Source organism: Acipenser ruthenus, chromosome 19, assembly GCF_902713425.1.
Source record: "Acipenser ruthenus chromosome 19, fAciRut3.2 maternal haplotype, whole genome shotgun sequence".
Taxonomy (NCBI): Eukaryota; Metazoa; Chordata; class Actinopteri; order Acipenseriformes; family Acipenseridae; genus Acipenser; species Acipenser ruthenus.
Genome location: NC_081207.1, coordinates 15,022,301 through 15,037,896, shown reverse-complemented (window position 1 = coordinate 15,037,896; position 15,596 = coordinate 15,022,301). Strand labels below are relative to the sequence as shown.

The 15,596-nt window shown below is 40.7% G+C and overlaps 1 protein-coding gene across 3 annotated transcripts in view; it reads right to left on the bottom strand.

Annotated features, from left to right (window-relative positions):
- LOC117424280 (protein FAM131B-like) overlaps positions 1–5,166 on the bottom strand; it is a 49,413-nt gene extending 44,247 nt beyond the window's left edge. For 2 of the 3 annotated variants that reach the window (XM_058992523.1, XM_058992522.1), the window contains exon 1: positions 4,341–5,164. In XM_058992523.1, coding sequence (XP_058848506.1) covers positions 4,341–4,368 — 28 coding nt within the window. In that variant the 5' untranslated portion in view covers positions 4,369–5,164. Of the gene's footprint in view, positions 1–4,340 lie in introns of all 3 variants that reach the window. The other variant, XM_058992524.1, reaches the window with a different exon arrangement.
- Between the last annotated feature and the right edge of the window lie 10,430 nt (positions 5,167–15,596).

The window sequence follows — 15,596 nt, the reverse complement described above, 5'->3', positions numbered from 1 at the left end:
CTGATTTAAACTCTTTTGATTGAAGATTACCTGAAGAAGACTGACATTATTTTGTTAAGAAGAAAACAAACCTATTACAATTTTGAAATGTCACATTTTGTGATGTATGTCAGTTTTTCATTAAATATATGAAAACTACAAAGTGGTGTGTAATTCAATATGTTAATGTAACATTATTCAGCAGGTTTCATTCAACTTTATGAAGCAAAATTAGTTAATTCTATAGCGTGATGCAAAACATTTGGCCATAGCTGTCAATGTTACTATAAGGAAATCCTGGAAGCAGATTGCTGTATATTCTGTCCAATCGTTTTTTCCTTTAAAAAAATGTAAATTCACTTGCTTTTTTCACCTTTTAATCTTGAAAAGATAAATAAATACATCGAGAATCAAGCTGGGGGTTGTGGTTTGCTGTCTTCTGATTTTGAAGGTATGAAATAAAGACTGTGTTTCGTCTGTCAATGAATCCAGTAATCTCACTTCAAAGGGACTGAACACATTGTGACAGTAAGTGGAGTAACATTATCAAGAGTTCATCAATACCCTAACAAACCAAACGACCACCGGCAAACTAACGCAATTTAACAAGTTCTCTTCTACTCCCATGCCACGTCAGAGTCATGTTTATACATCTGATGTTAAATGCAGTCATTCTTATGATAACGTCCTGGATTATTGTATGATTTATGCTGTTTTTGTATCAAAAACAGTTTTGGGCCGGTATAAACACATATGGGTGACATAGAGGGGTTCCCCCTGTGTGAGAATCAGCTTTGAAATAAGTAGCCCAAAACGATTTAACCTCTGAAATACCCCAGTTACTTATTCAATTTGCATGAATTGGATAACATGCCAACTTGTCTCTGTGCCATGTTTGCCCGTTGTTTTCGTATCAAAATCAATTTTGGGACAGGATGAATACATAAGGGTGAGGTAGAGGTATTAGCCCTGTGTGAGAATCAGCTTTGAAATAAGTGGCCCGAAACGATTTAACCCCTGAAATACCCCAGTTACTTATTCAATTTGAGTTACATTTGCAGGATGCGATTAAAAAGCTGGAATGTGAATAGGAAGCTGGCCGAATTAGAAGCCAACTTTAGCATCACACTTTGGACCCGGTTTATCAACAAGTAAGAGCAAAGGGGTTGCTATGCATTTGGCTTGTTCACTAAAATCTTCAGTGTTTTTGCAAAGAGAAGACAATAGCCTATCATAAGGCACCAAAATATTTAGTGAGTAAGGTGTCTAAGGGGGGTGAATGGGGCATCCAAAAACGTGCCCCCATGCATTCTGTATTGGTTATAATGGGCGACATTTTGGGGTGCTGCTGCTCGTGGGGCACGGCTTGCTCACTAAAATCGTTAGTGTTTTTGCAAAGAGGAGTCGATAGCCTATCTAGAGATACCTCAATATTTAGTGAGCAAGGTGCCTAAGGGGGGTAAATGGGGCATCCAAAAACGTGCCCCCATGCGTTCTGTATTGGTTATAATGGGCTGCATTTTGGGATACTGTTCTTCGTGTTACGGCTTGTTCAATAAATTATTTAGTGGTTTTGCAAAGAGGGGGTGATAACCTATCTAGGGATACTTCAATATTTAGTGAGCAAGGCATCTAAGGGGGTAAATGGGGCAAAACAAGCTGGTAATATAGGGTACCGCTATGCTGCTGATACAGATTTGTTATTAATATTCTTTTTGGGTTTTTTTTTAAGAAGGAGTGATTATTTTTTAAATAGTAGCAATATATTAATTGAGCAATATGTGTAAATGAGTTAAAACACACAGAAAAAAGGACACACTACTTTGTCAACTACATCGCGAATAAGGAACCGGGAATAAGTAACCAACTTCCAGGTGTAAGTTGCTGTGAAGACTGGTTGCGGCTGTGAACCAAAGAAGCTAATCATAATGTAAATAACTACTAAAACTACAGCTGCCCCTTGTTAACGGAAGAGAACGACATCAATTATATAAACACACATAACGTACTAAATCCGTGATAAGTGCTGCGTAATGTTAAAATAAAGTTAATGTTAATCAATTACATTAAACTGTATAGGTAGATAATCCAGACAAATACAAAATGTTTAAAAATGATCAACCATCATTTAATACATTTAATATTCTTTATATTTACTCTTAAAGGTTAAGCGATTCCGAGAGGAGTGATAAATTGTTTGGCGACATTTTTGGCGACTTTAGAATGTGTAAATAGTGACATCTAGCAACTTTGTGAGGTTTCTCTGGCGACTTCCTGCTTTGTGGAGTTGGCATCACTTATAACTAAGCTGGGTTACTCTGGTCATCATTGGGATTTATATAGACTGGCTGGTCTGACTTCTTTATCTTCACAAAGATTGAAACACTGCCCCAGAAGGCGAGCGCTAGCCTTATAAACCAGGCGTCCCACTCCAGGAACCGGCTACACTACGGAACCCTCAAGCCAATGTGACGCTCCCTCCGGAATCCCCAATGAAGACCGGTGACTTTGCACAGCCAGGACGCAAACCTGCGCTCTCCTGACTGTATGACTCACCCTGCACACCACACAGCCAGGATGCAAACCTGCGCTCTCCTGACTGTATGACTCACCCTGCACACCACACAAACATTCCTTTACCAGGGGAGACCTCGGGAACCCACAATGCTTTTCTATTGTTGACTAAATATCTCTGCATGACTCAATCACAGCTGGTCAGAATCAACCCATAAACTGAAAGTGGTGGAAACTGTTGTATAATTAACAGGTAGTCCAATGAAGAACTCCAGCCAAATACAGCAAGGGATTTATTAATATTTGGGAACCCCTGAAAAATAAATGTTGTAATCTCAGTTTGCAAGCCATGCTTTCAGATAGCTGCAACAGTATCTGGAAGCATGTATTGTGCAAACAGAGATGTCTTTAACCTAGTGTAATATCATGGTTTAAAATAAAAATGCAAAGCATTGTGACTGCTCTAAGAAATCTGCTGTTGGATTAAATGAATTCCAACAGGTTTTCAACTTGTTATGCCAAAGAGGGAAGTCAGGTAGGACCATGCCAACTTATGTTAGTTCAAAAGATTATATAGTTCATAACATAATAACCATTTTTATATTAAGCTTTTAAAAGTGTAGCAAAGCAAATTACAACAGTCAGTTCCAAAATATTGGGAACATGACCGTCACAGTCCCCCCATACAGACAGTAGAATATATAAAAAAAACAGCCAGGAGTTCCTCAACCTGCCTTCTCTATTCCTCATCAGAACCAATGTTCTGTCGTATCAATGTTCTGCTCTAAAGAAGGGCCACAAAATCATGCCACACAAATAACAAACATAAACACCACTTCATTTCCACCAGACACAGTATTCAGTGCTGCTCAACGCTTTTCCAATTACGACTTTCCCTTCCATTCCATTCCGTACGAGATTTCAAAAGCCTTCCTGATGATCCCTATTAAATTTCCTGTTCCTTCAGTTCTCTCTCTCTCTCTCTCTCTCTCTCTCTCTCTCTCTCTCTCTGTCTTGTTTACTAAATTATCTGTCCTCGTCTCTCTTTCGTGCTCTCTCTCTCCCTCTCCCATCTCCTCACTCTCTCTTTTCTCTGCATCCCCAGTAAATCAAAACATTAGACAGAAAACGTTGCAGATAAAAAATATGCTTAGATAGACAGATAGATAGATAGATAGATAGATAGATAGATAAATAGATAGATAGATAGATAGATAATGTTCATTTATAAACAGGCATAAAAACACATGTAGATGGTCAAACCAGATAGATACTGTGGTCAGACAGATACAATACAGCTACGCAGATGGACAACAAGGGAGGCTTGTAGTGTGGTCAGCTGGTCAAACACACATTTAGACACAGACACGCACAGCTAGACAAACAGCCAAAGAGATGGACAGACAAGGTAGGTGTGAGATTTATACAGAGACACAAACCCTCACAGATACAAAAACACAAAACAGATTAATATATAGACACACTGACAGATAGATAGACAAACAGATAAATAGCTGCTATGTATACTGTAGTCAGATTCACAGACAGAAGTAGATGGATGGAGAGAGACACATTGAGATACATAACACTCAGATTCATATATAGACACACAGATAGATAGATAGATAGATAGACACACAGATTGATAAATAGGTATTCTGTATACATAAACATACAGATAGAAATAGATAGATAGATAGATAGATAGATAGATAGATAGATAGATAGATAGATAAAAATCTGTAGACACATATATGCACAGATGTGGCACAGACACAGTTTCACAGATCCAGTGACACACACACACACACACGCAGATTTCTCAGTCTCCAGCCCCCTGTACTCACAGATAGTCCGGGATCCTATGCAGCCCATAGTTGTGTTGAGGTGAGTCTGGTCCTGTCCTTTCTTAGCAGCCAGGTAATATTCGATTGGTCAGTGATAATATTCCTAAACCCAGGCCTGACATTCTTCTCTTCTTGTCTTCTCCTGTGCTCCAGTGAGGGATGAGGAGTGGGTGGGGGTTGAGAGGGTAGTAGAAGGGAGGGGACAGGGGCTTTGAGGAAACGCGGAAAACAGGCCAAGTGCACACACACACACACACACACACACACACACACACACACACACACACACACACACACACACACACACACCTTCTCTCTATCTCTATCTGTCTCTCTCTCTCTCTTGGTCTTGGCTGTCTGTGTTTTGGTTTTAGTATGCCTATTGTTTGTTTGTCTGTCTGTCAGTCTGTCTGAGCCTCAGTCGGTAATAAAAATAGCCCTTGTCTGTCTGCCTGTCTGTCTGTCTGTGTCTCTGTCATTGATGGAAATAGCCAGCTCTCTCCCTCCCTCTGTTGATTTTAGTGTCTGTCGCTCTGTGTGTGCATGTCTGTGTGTCTGTCTGTCTGTTTGCTTATCCGGCAGTCTATCTATCTATCTATCTATCTATCTATCTATCTATCTATCTATCTATCTGTCTCTCCCATCAGCAAAATATATAAACATCTAACCCTCTCTTTCTCCCTCCCACTCGTCACTCTCTCTCTCTCTCTCTCTCTCTCTCTCTCTCTTTCTCTCTCGTCTCTGTTTTTATTTTCCTATTGCTCTTGAGAATACATATAAGGTATTTACTATCCCTCCTTCTCTCTCTCTCCCTCTCTCTCTCTGCCTCCCTCCCTCGCTGTCTACCCTCCCTCTCTCTCTCTGCCTCCCTCAATCTGCTTGTGAATGGGTGAGCATATTATCTCCCTCTGCTCTTTTAAATATGTCTCTGATACTTGAGTGTGATACGAATATCACTTTCTCTCTCGCGCGTCCTTCCGCTTTATTTTTCAATTTTTCTGTTAATTATTTTAAATATTAAGGATATGCAGGGTGCCTTCTCTCTCCTCTCTCCCTCTCTTGAAGAAAATGAGAAGGAGGAGGAGGGGAGAGGGGGAGGAGGAGAGAGGGAGAGGGAGAGCAAGCGTCAGAGAGCAGGTGAAAAGAAAAAGAAACAAAACAACCAGACAATTATCTTTGTCTCTTTTTTCTTTCTTTCCCTGGTTCTTTCCATCCCCCTTATTTAAAAAATGTTTTCCCTTTCTCCTTTTCCTAGATAAGAAACTGGTGCCATTGTGGCTCAAACATGTATTGAGAATCCTATTAAGATCTATAGAGCATTCAGAGCCAATATGGCTGTCATAGGGTGTCATTTCCAAAGCTGGGTGTCTGTGCTCTGAGCTAATGTTACTGATATCTGCTGTGCAGCTCTCTCTCTCTCTCTCTCTCTCTCTCTCTCTCTCTCTCTCTCTCTCTCTCTCTCTCTCTCTCTCTCTCTCTCTCTCAAATTCAAATTCAAATTCAAATTCAAAGGTGCTTTATTGGCATGGCCATTATTCACAGTATTGCCAAAGCAATGTACACACAGTACATCATCTGAACATTAAATAGACAATAACACTGATGAGAATAATAATAATAATAATGGTAAACAAATATAAATAATAACCACGTTATTAATAAGTTAACAATAACAACAATGAAATATAACAAGACTTGAACTAATGTAGAGTGCTCACTGTTTGTCCCTCAGGCTGTGACAGGCAGCTGTGTACTGGGCTGCCAGTTGGACACAGCTGGACTCCTCTCCGAGGAGGATTGGGAGTTTTTGAGAGTCTGGCAGGTCTGGGAATGTTTAGCAGAGATTTTTTATTTGTGGGAAGAAAGTTTCCCTTATTTCTGTGTATTTTGTACACTGCAGTAGAAAGTGCATCTCTGTCTCTACTTGTTGGAGTTGACAGTGATGACACAGCCGGTCCTCTTTGGGCAGCCAGGTCTGCCTGTGTCGGCCTGTTTCTATGGCCAGGCTGTGCTCACTGAGCCTGTATTTGGTTAGGATCTGCCTCTGCTTGTTGTCTTTCACCCTGCTCAGGTATTCAGCCAGGGTGTAGTGTCTTTTTAGGGCCCGATAGCACTCTAATTTGCTTTGTGTTTTTGTGTGTGTGTCCCAATAGGTGAGGTAGTTTTGTTTGTGTTGTGTTATAATTTGGTTAACTCGAATTGTCTGTGTTGGAGCAGTGCTGTCCTGAGGCTGGTTGGTGTTAGTTAGTGCAGTGAGCTTCAGGACCAGCTGGCTGAGGGGACTCTTCTTTTGGCTCAGTTCTTGGTACTGCAGGGCTTTACTGTGGTAGGAGTTTGGGTTGCTTTGTTTTAGATGAAACCAAAATTTAATTGCTCTTTTTTGTATTGAGATCAATAATGGATATTGACCTAGTTCTGCCCTGCACGTGTTGTTTGGTGTTTTTCTCTGGATTTGCAGGATGTTTTTGCAGAACTCTGTGTGCAGGGCTTCTATTGGGTGTTTATCCCATTTAGTGTAATCCTGCTCTGTGAGCGGACCCCACACTTCACTGCCATAGAGGGCAATGGGTTTGATAACACTTTCAAAAATTTTGAGCCAAATTCTAATGGGGAGTTTTATATAAAGCTTTTTCTTTATGGAATAGAAAGCCCTGCGGGCCTTCTCTCTCAGTGCATTCACTGCCGGGTTAAAGCTACCTGATGCGCTGATGTTTAGTCCGAGGTAGGTGTAGTGCATGCAGTGTTCTATTGTGGTGTTGTGTAGTGTGAAGATGAATCTACTTTCCTGATATCTGGGTTTTTTCTGAAATATCATGATTTTAGTTTTGTTCATGTTTACTGCCAGGGCCCAGGTCTGACAGTACTGCTCTAGCACTGACAGGCTCTGCTGCAGCCCCTGCTCTGTGGGCGACAGCAGGACCAGGTCATCTGCGTAGAGCAGGAATTTAATTTCAGTATCAAGCAGAGTGAGGCCAGGGGCTGCAGATTGCTCCAACACTGTGGCCAATTCATTGATGTAGATGTTGAACAGTGTTGGACTCAAACTGCACCCCTGTCTCACTCCACGCCCCTGTGAGAAGAATTGTGTTCTTTTATTGCCAATCTTTACACCACATTTATTTTCTGTATACATTGATTTAATTGTGTCATAGGTTTTACCTCCTACATCACTTTGGAGGAGTTTATAAAATAATCCTTCGTGCCAGATTGAATCAAAAGCCTTTTTGAAATCTATAAAGCAAGCAAATAATTTATTTTTATTTTGGTTTACGTGTTTGTCTATTAGGGTGTGTAGGGTGTAAATATGATCAGTAGTGCGGTGTTTTGGAAGGAAGCCAATCTGACTCTTACTCAAGACACTGTGTTCGGTAAGGAAGGCCAGTATCCGAGTGTTAATGATACTGCAGAATACCTTCCCCAGATTACTGCTCACACAGATGCCCCGGTAGTTATTGGGGTCGAATTTGTCTCCACTCTTAAAGACAGGGGATATAATCCCTTGGTTCCAGATGTCAGGGAAGTAGCCCACACTTAGTATCAGGTTAAACAGTTTGCGCAGGGCCTCCTGCAGCTTAGGGCTGCTGTGCTTCAGCATCTCATTGGAGACGCTGTCTACCCTGCTGGCTTTCCTATTCTGGAGGGTCTGCAGTTTCTCTTTAAGTTCCTGCGCAGTGATTGGAGAGTCCAGTGGATTATGGTTGTCTTTAATTGACAATTCTAGTTTTTTCAGTTTTTCATAAATATTGTTTTGATCTAATGGTTGTTCATTGTGTGTTATGTTTTGATAGAGTTTTTCAAAATGGTTTTTCCATATATTTCCATTTTGTATGGCCAATTCTTCTGGTTTTGATTTATTTAGTTTTTTCCAATGTTCCCAGAATCGGTTTGAGTTAATGGACTCCTCGATTTCTGTCAGTTGCTTGTTGATGTGGTTATTTTTTTCTGTTTTAGTGTGCGTTTATAGTAATTTAGAGTTTCACAGTAGCTGAGGCGTAAATCTTGGTTGTCTGGTTGTCTATGTTTTTTATTTGATAATTGCCTAAGTCTTTTCCTTATATTTTTATCTTATATCTTCATCAAACCAATTTTCTTCTTTCAGTTTTTTCTTTTGAGTGTTCCAAATTATTTTTAGTTTGGATTTTAAAGCTGCCTGTCTAAATATTTCATTCAGGTTTTCTACAGCTAGATTTACTCCCTGTTTACTGTGAGTATGTGGTGTAACCAGAACGGTGTTTAATAGTGATTGGATTTTTGGATGGCTGATTGCTTTCTGGTATTCTTCTGCACTGTTTGGAGCCCATCTGTAGGAATGATGGAGGTTATACAGCTTGCAGGGCTGTGTCTGTGTGTTGCTGGTCTGCTCTGTTCTTTTAAGGAACACAGTTATTTGACTGTGGTCTGACAGAGGAGATATTGGCCTGACAGTGAATGCACTAATAGAGGAAGGGTCGAGGTCAGTAATGGTGTAATCTACTACACTGTTGCCAAGAGCTGAGCTGTAGGTGTGTCTTCCTAAAGAGTCCCCTCGGATCCTACCGTTAATCTCTCTCTCTCTCTCTCTCTCTCTCTCAATTCAATTCAATTCAATTCAATTCAATGGTGCTTTATTGGCATGACTTACAATAACAGGTGTTGCCAAAGCAATTATACAATACATACATGTATATATATATATATATATATATATATATATATATATATATATATATATATATATATATATATATATATAAACAAACTGAAAACTGATTTATAAAGTACAGTAAAAAAAAAAAGGAATACAATTGATGGGAAAATAGTACAGTCAATGATTAAATAAATAAATAAATAATAATCAAAGAAAATGATTTAAATAAATAATTATATATATATATATATATATATATATATATATATATATATATATATATATACACACACAAAATAAATAATACAGTGGCTACAAGTAATACATTTTCTCTCCTCCCAAGTTGTGCTCCTTATGCAGAGTGTCACCGCGTGCCCCTTTGGTGATGGCAGGCAGCTACGTATTGGGTAGCCAGTGGGACTATATGTCCCTCCCCTAGGAGTACAGCCAGTTTTTCTGGGTCTGCCATGTTTGGAAAACGTGGATGGGCATTTACTATTTTATTAAAGAATACTTCCCTTGTTTGGTTGTATTTCTTGCAGTGTAGAAGAAAGTGCATCTCTGTCTTGACCTCTCCTGTCTCACAGTAACCACAGAGCCTGTTCTCTCTGGACAGCCAGGTCTGCCTGTGTCGGCCTTTTTCTATGGCCAGGTTGTGGTCACTGAGCCTGTACTTGGTCAGGATCTGTCTCTGCGTTGTAAGAACATAAGAACATAAGAAAGTTTACAAACGAGAGGAGGCAATTCAGCCCATCTTGCTCGTTTGGTTGTTAGTAGCTTATTGATCCTACAATCTCATCAAGCAGCTTCTTGAAGGATCCCACGGTGTCAGCTTCAACAACATTACTAGGGAGTTGGTTCCAGACCCTCACAATTCTCTGTGTAAAAAAGTGCCTCCTATTTTCTGTTCTGAATGCCCCTTTATCTAATCTCCATTTGTGACCCCTGGTCCTTGTTTCTTTTTTCAGGTCAAAGAAGTCCCCCGGGTTGACATTGTCAATACCTTTTAGGATTTTGAATGTTTGAATCGCCGCGTAGTCTTCTTTGTTCAAGACTGAATAGATTCAATTCTTTTAGCCTGTCTGCATACGACATGTCTTTTAAACCCGGGATAATTCTGGTCGCTCTTCTTTGCACTCTTTCTAGAGCAGCAATATCCTTTTTGTAACGAGGTTACCAGAACTGAACACAATATTCTAGGTGAGGTCTTACTAATGCATTGTAGAGTTTTAACATTACTTCCCTTGATTTAAATTCAACACTTCTCACAATATATCCGAGCATCTTGTTAGCCTTTTTTTTATAGCTTCCCCACATTGTCTAGATGAAGACATTTCTGAGTCAACATAAACTCCTAGGTCTTTTTCATAGTTCCCATCATCAATTTCACTATCTCCCATATGATATTTATAATGCACATTTTTATTGCCCACATGCAATACTTTACACTTTTCGCTATTAAATTTCATTTGCCATGTGTCTGCCCAATTCAGAATGCTGTCTAGATAATTTTGAATGACTTTTGCTGCTTCAACAGTGTTTGCCACTCCTCCTATTTTTGTGTATCTCTGACAGTGGAGAGATACTCTGCTAGGCTGTAGTTTCTTTTTAGGGCCCGATAACAATCAAGTTTATTTTGGGATTTTGTTTCTATGTCCCAGTGTTTCAGATAGGAGTTTTTGGTTTGTTTTATAATTTGGTTTACTCTGATTGAGGGCTGGTAAGCAGTGCTGACCTGAAGCTGGTTTGTGTTAGCATTAGTGGGGGTCAGTGCAGTGAGCTTCAAGGCCAGCAGACTTAGGGCTGAGCTCTTGTGTTTGGAGGGCCTTATATTGGAGTGAGTCTGACTCACTTTTCTTTAGATGCATCCAAAATTTGAGTGCTCTTTTCTTAATATTTATAAGTGTCGGGTAGCGGCCTAATTCTGCCCTGCATGCGTGATTTGGTGTTTTTCTTTGCACCTGTAGTATGTTTTTGTAGAGTTCAGCATGCAGGGTTTTGATTGGGTGTTTGTCCCATTTAGTGTAATCCTGTTGACTGAGTGGACCCCATACATCACTACCATACAGCACAATGGGCTGGATGACGCTGTCAATTAATTTTAGCCATTGTGAGGGATTGGTTAAAGGAAACGAACAAAAAATGTGAAAGACAACGTAAACCAACTGGTTGGTAAACAAAGAAAATTAATATAAAGTGTTTGGGATCAAAAATGAATGGGTTAAAGAATACACTTTGTAAATAACAACAGTGTGTTAAATAAGGGAAAGTACAAATGAAGAAAAAGTGTGGTTTAAAATAAATAGTTATTATTGTACAGAGACAATACCTGGGGGACACTAGGACCAGGTGGAAGCTACTGGAGTCAAGGCTGGCTCCAGTTCAAAATAATTATTCAATTTAATGGCATGTCAATTATTTAATGATATAATTGGTTACCATTTAAAATGTCTGTTTTGTGAGTGTTTGAACGAGGGTGATGGTAGGAGCTGCGTTGGAGAGTGGGAGAGTAAAACAAGGAAAAGAGTATTAGTATTGTGAAAACTGGTTAACGACATTTTGGAAAAGGTACTTGGATTACGATTTGGGTTTTGGAGACGAGGTAACAGGCTTAGCCTGCCCCGTCATTAGTTAGAGAACGTTCTGTTTAGTTAGGACCCGAGACTGGGTTAGGTTTTGTTTTCTTTATTTTCTTTTTCAGTGTGTAAATAATAAACACACGCTACAGCGTTTCCTTGCATCTGGTTGTCAAGTGTCTGGTCTTTTTAAGGTTTACTGCCAAGGCCCAGGACTGAAAGTACTGCTCCAGCAGTGACAGGCTCTGCTGCAGCCTCTGCTCTGTGGGCGACAGCAGGACCAGATCATCTGCATAGAACAGTAATGTGACTTCTGTGTCATGCAGAGTGAGGCCAGGGGCTGCAGACTGTTCCAGCATCATTGCTAACTCATTGATGTAAATATTGAACAGTGTTGGACTCAGACTGCAGCCCTGTCTCACCCCACGCCCCTGAGTGAAGAATTCTGTCCTTTTGCTGCCAATTTTAACTGCGCACTTGTTTTCTGTGTACATTGATTTTATTATATCATAGACTTTACCCCCTACACCACTTTGAAGAATTCTATAATATAAACCCCCATGCCAAATGGAATCAAATGCTTTTTTAAAGTCAATGAAACAGGCAAAGATTTTGCCTTTACTTTTTTGGTGTACATGTTTGTCAATTAGAGTGTGTAGGGTGTAAATATGATCAGAGGTGCGGTGATTTGGTAGGAAGCCAATTTGACTCTTACTCAAGACACTGTGTTTGGTAAGGAAGGCTATTATGCGGGCATTGATTATACTACAGAATACCTTCCCCAGATTACTGCACACACAGATGCCTCGGTAGTTATTGGGATCGAATTTGTCTCCACTCTTGTGAATTGGGGATATAAGCCCTTGGTTCCAGATGTCAGGGAAGTAACCAGTACTTAGTACCATGTTGAATAATTTAAGCATTAACCCTTGTAACTCAGGGCTGCTGTGTTTGAGCATCTCAGTACTGATGCTGTCAGGGCCGCAAGCTTTTCTGGGTTTAAGTGCCTGGAGCTTCTCAGTTAACTCTTGTAGGGTGATTGGAGCATCAATTGTATTTTGGTTATCTTTAATTGATTGTTCTAGTAATTTCAGTTTTTCTCTAGTTCAATTTTGTTTATTTGTTAGAACTTTTGTTGTATATCTTTATAATTTTTTCCAAATTGTTCCATTTTGTGTTGTCTTATTGTTTTGTTGAGTTTAAATTATTCCACATTTCCCAGAACTGGTTTTGGTCGATAGATTTTTCTATGTCTGTGAGGGTTTTGTTTGTGTGTTTTTGTTTTTTCTGTTTGAGGGTGTGTTTGTGTCACAAGTGACGAATTTTAATGGGTTCCTGTGTGTTTATATTGTATATTTTAAACTGTGTGGAATCTGCTCTTCTTAAACCCCTGCTGGTTTTTTTTTTTGCTGTGCTGATTCATGGACAGGGTGCTGTTCTGCCTAGCAACAGGAAGCCCCGCCTGGTTAGTGCCACTGCCAATGGCGCTCCAGGTGGGACTATATAAGGCAGGGAGTTGAGACAGGAAGGGAGAGATGTGGAGGCAGGAAACAGAAGACTGGACAGGGGTGACAGGAGTGCTTGCAGGCAGAAGCGTGCATCTTTGGAGGAATCATCTTGGGAAATCGACTGTTTGCTGGATTATTTTTCTTCTGGCTGGAATGCTGCTGAGGGAACTGGCCAGAGTTTCAATCATTGGATCCAACAGGTTTGGAAAAACTATTTTCTTTTATTCTTATCTTTTGTGCGGGACAGTATAGGATGAGAGGCTGTATTTTGTGGCTGTTACTATATGTGATAACCAACATAGCTATCTTATCTAAACAAAAAAAAAAGGGATTCACATTCATGTGTGTTTTTTTTTTTTATTTGTTACTTTTATTGTTGATTTAATTTGGACTCTTTAATTTTCTGTTTTGTTTTGTTCACTTGCTTTTGTTATTGCACTGTTTCTGGAACAAGATACGGGTTATTGGTTGGTGTCCCAGCTTTTGGACACCTGGGCTTTTTCTCCCCACGGATCTGGGAGAGGGGTTATATTTTGAATTCTACCCAAGCTGAAAGAAATGAGAAGAAAGGATTACTAGTGTTGTTGTTTAGATGGACAAATTCCTATTCTATTTTTTTATTGCAAAAAAAAAAAAAGGAAACTACTTACCTACGCTGGCTGGCCCCGTACCACCCTTCTGGGTGTATTCGAGGCCTATGGTGTGTGACTTACCTTACCTTGCCTTCAGGTTTTCCAGTCCAGCTTCCAGGTCAGGCATGGTGGCAGTACACAGAGGATCGGGTGAGGTCCGAAGGCGTGGTAGGAACGTGGGAGAGAAGAGAGAAACGCGAAGTGAAAGACTGGCTGAAGGGAAGTGACCAGAGCTTCTGGGTGGAGGTAGTGATTTACTTACGGGTGGTACAGTTCCCGACGGCCCCTTTTTCTTTACCCCGCTTCCTGGTCGCAGGTTCTTCGGGGTGGTGGTCGCTCGGCCGGGAGAGGTCCAGCAGAGAGCGGCTGTCCTACCAGCGACGAGGAGTCCAATTACTGACCAAGCGAGTTGGAGGGGGAGACCCCGGGAGCGTGGGATTTACCCCCGGACTATTTCTTTCTGTTTTGACCCATCTTTGTTACGTCCGTGACTTATGTGGACCTTGTATTTGTTTTCTATTTCTCAGAACCAGTGACTGACGGGAGGGGATTGCCTTAGGTGCTGTGGATTTCTTTTTTTTTTTTTTTTTTTTTTTTCCTGTTTGGCATTCCCTAGTGTGGTCCTTTCTTTGATTTTAGTGTTTTTAGTACCCTGTTGAACAATAAAATTGGTTTTACCCGATACGGTTTCATTGTGTGTGGGAACCTGGGGATCAAAGAACCTGAATGGGAGAGTATAATTAGAATCCCGGTGATTTTGATTGTGGTCAGACAGGGGGGTTTATTGCCTGACAGTGAATGTGTTGATAGAGGAGGGGTACATGGCAGTGATGGTTTAGTCGACTACACTTGTCCCAAGAGCTGAGCAGTAAGTGAACCTCCCTAAAGAGTCCCCTCTGATCTGCCATTAACGATGTACAGACCCAGGGCTTGACAGAGATGCACTAACTCTCTCCCATTCTTGTTTACAGCACGGTCAGGGTTGTTTCTCTGTATTGTGGTGGGTGTGAGGTACAGAGGGGTCTGTCCAAATACATGGCTGTTCCCCAGAGTGTTTATACAGTCCGGTGCTGAGTCTGTCCTGGCATTGAAATCCCCACAGAGCAGCACATTTCCCTGGGCCTGAAAATGGCTGATATCTGTGTGGAGGGTGTTAAAATACTCCTCATTTATAATAGGGGGATTCAGCAGGGGGGGTGTATGCTGCAGACAATTATATATATCATTTTCACACTGGGTTATTCCCTTGTTTGTGTTTGACCCTGTTTAACTGGGCTCCCCTCTGTACCACACTATAATCCCCCCTGAGTCCCTGCTGCGCTGGACTGTGCTGAGTTTAATAAAGGGCACTATTACCTCCCTGTAGCCTAAGGGGCAGTGAATGGGCACATCTGCACAGCACCATGTCTACAACAGAACTATGACATCTAAATCATTTGTATTTGTAATAAATTCAGGGTCTGTGCTCTTCAGCCCGAAAGCTGAATGTTCCAGCAGCTGATTGAAAAGTAACTCATGTTATTTAACTACCAGTAATATTATTCTTAGTGGAACAAAATGCTTAACAACACAAACTTTATAATTTTAAGTTTCATTTAAACAGTAAAGGATGGATGTGTGTGTGTGTGTGTGTGTGTGTGTATGTATGTATATATGTATGTGTGTGTGTATATGTGTGTATATGTGTATATATATATATATATATATTTTTTTTTTTTTTTTTTGTAGTTATTTACATTTGGTCTTCCCTACCTGGGTGCTGTAGGTCTCAGTTCACCAGCCTGGAGCAGAGGATGCTGAGGAGCTGTTTGATCTCGCCCAGTTCAGTAGGGGAAGGCTGAGTCAGGGCTGCAGAGTAGCTGAGCTGCTGCTGGTTGGGCCTGGTGGTAGGGGGGCAGATGGCGGGGGGCTGG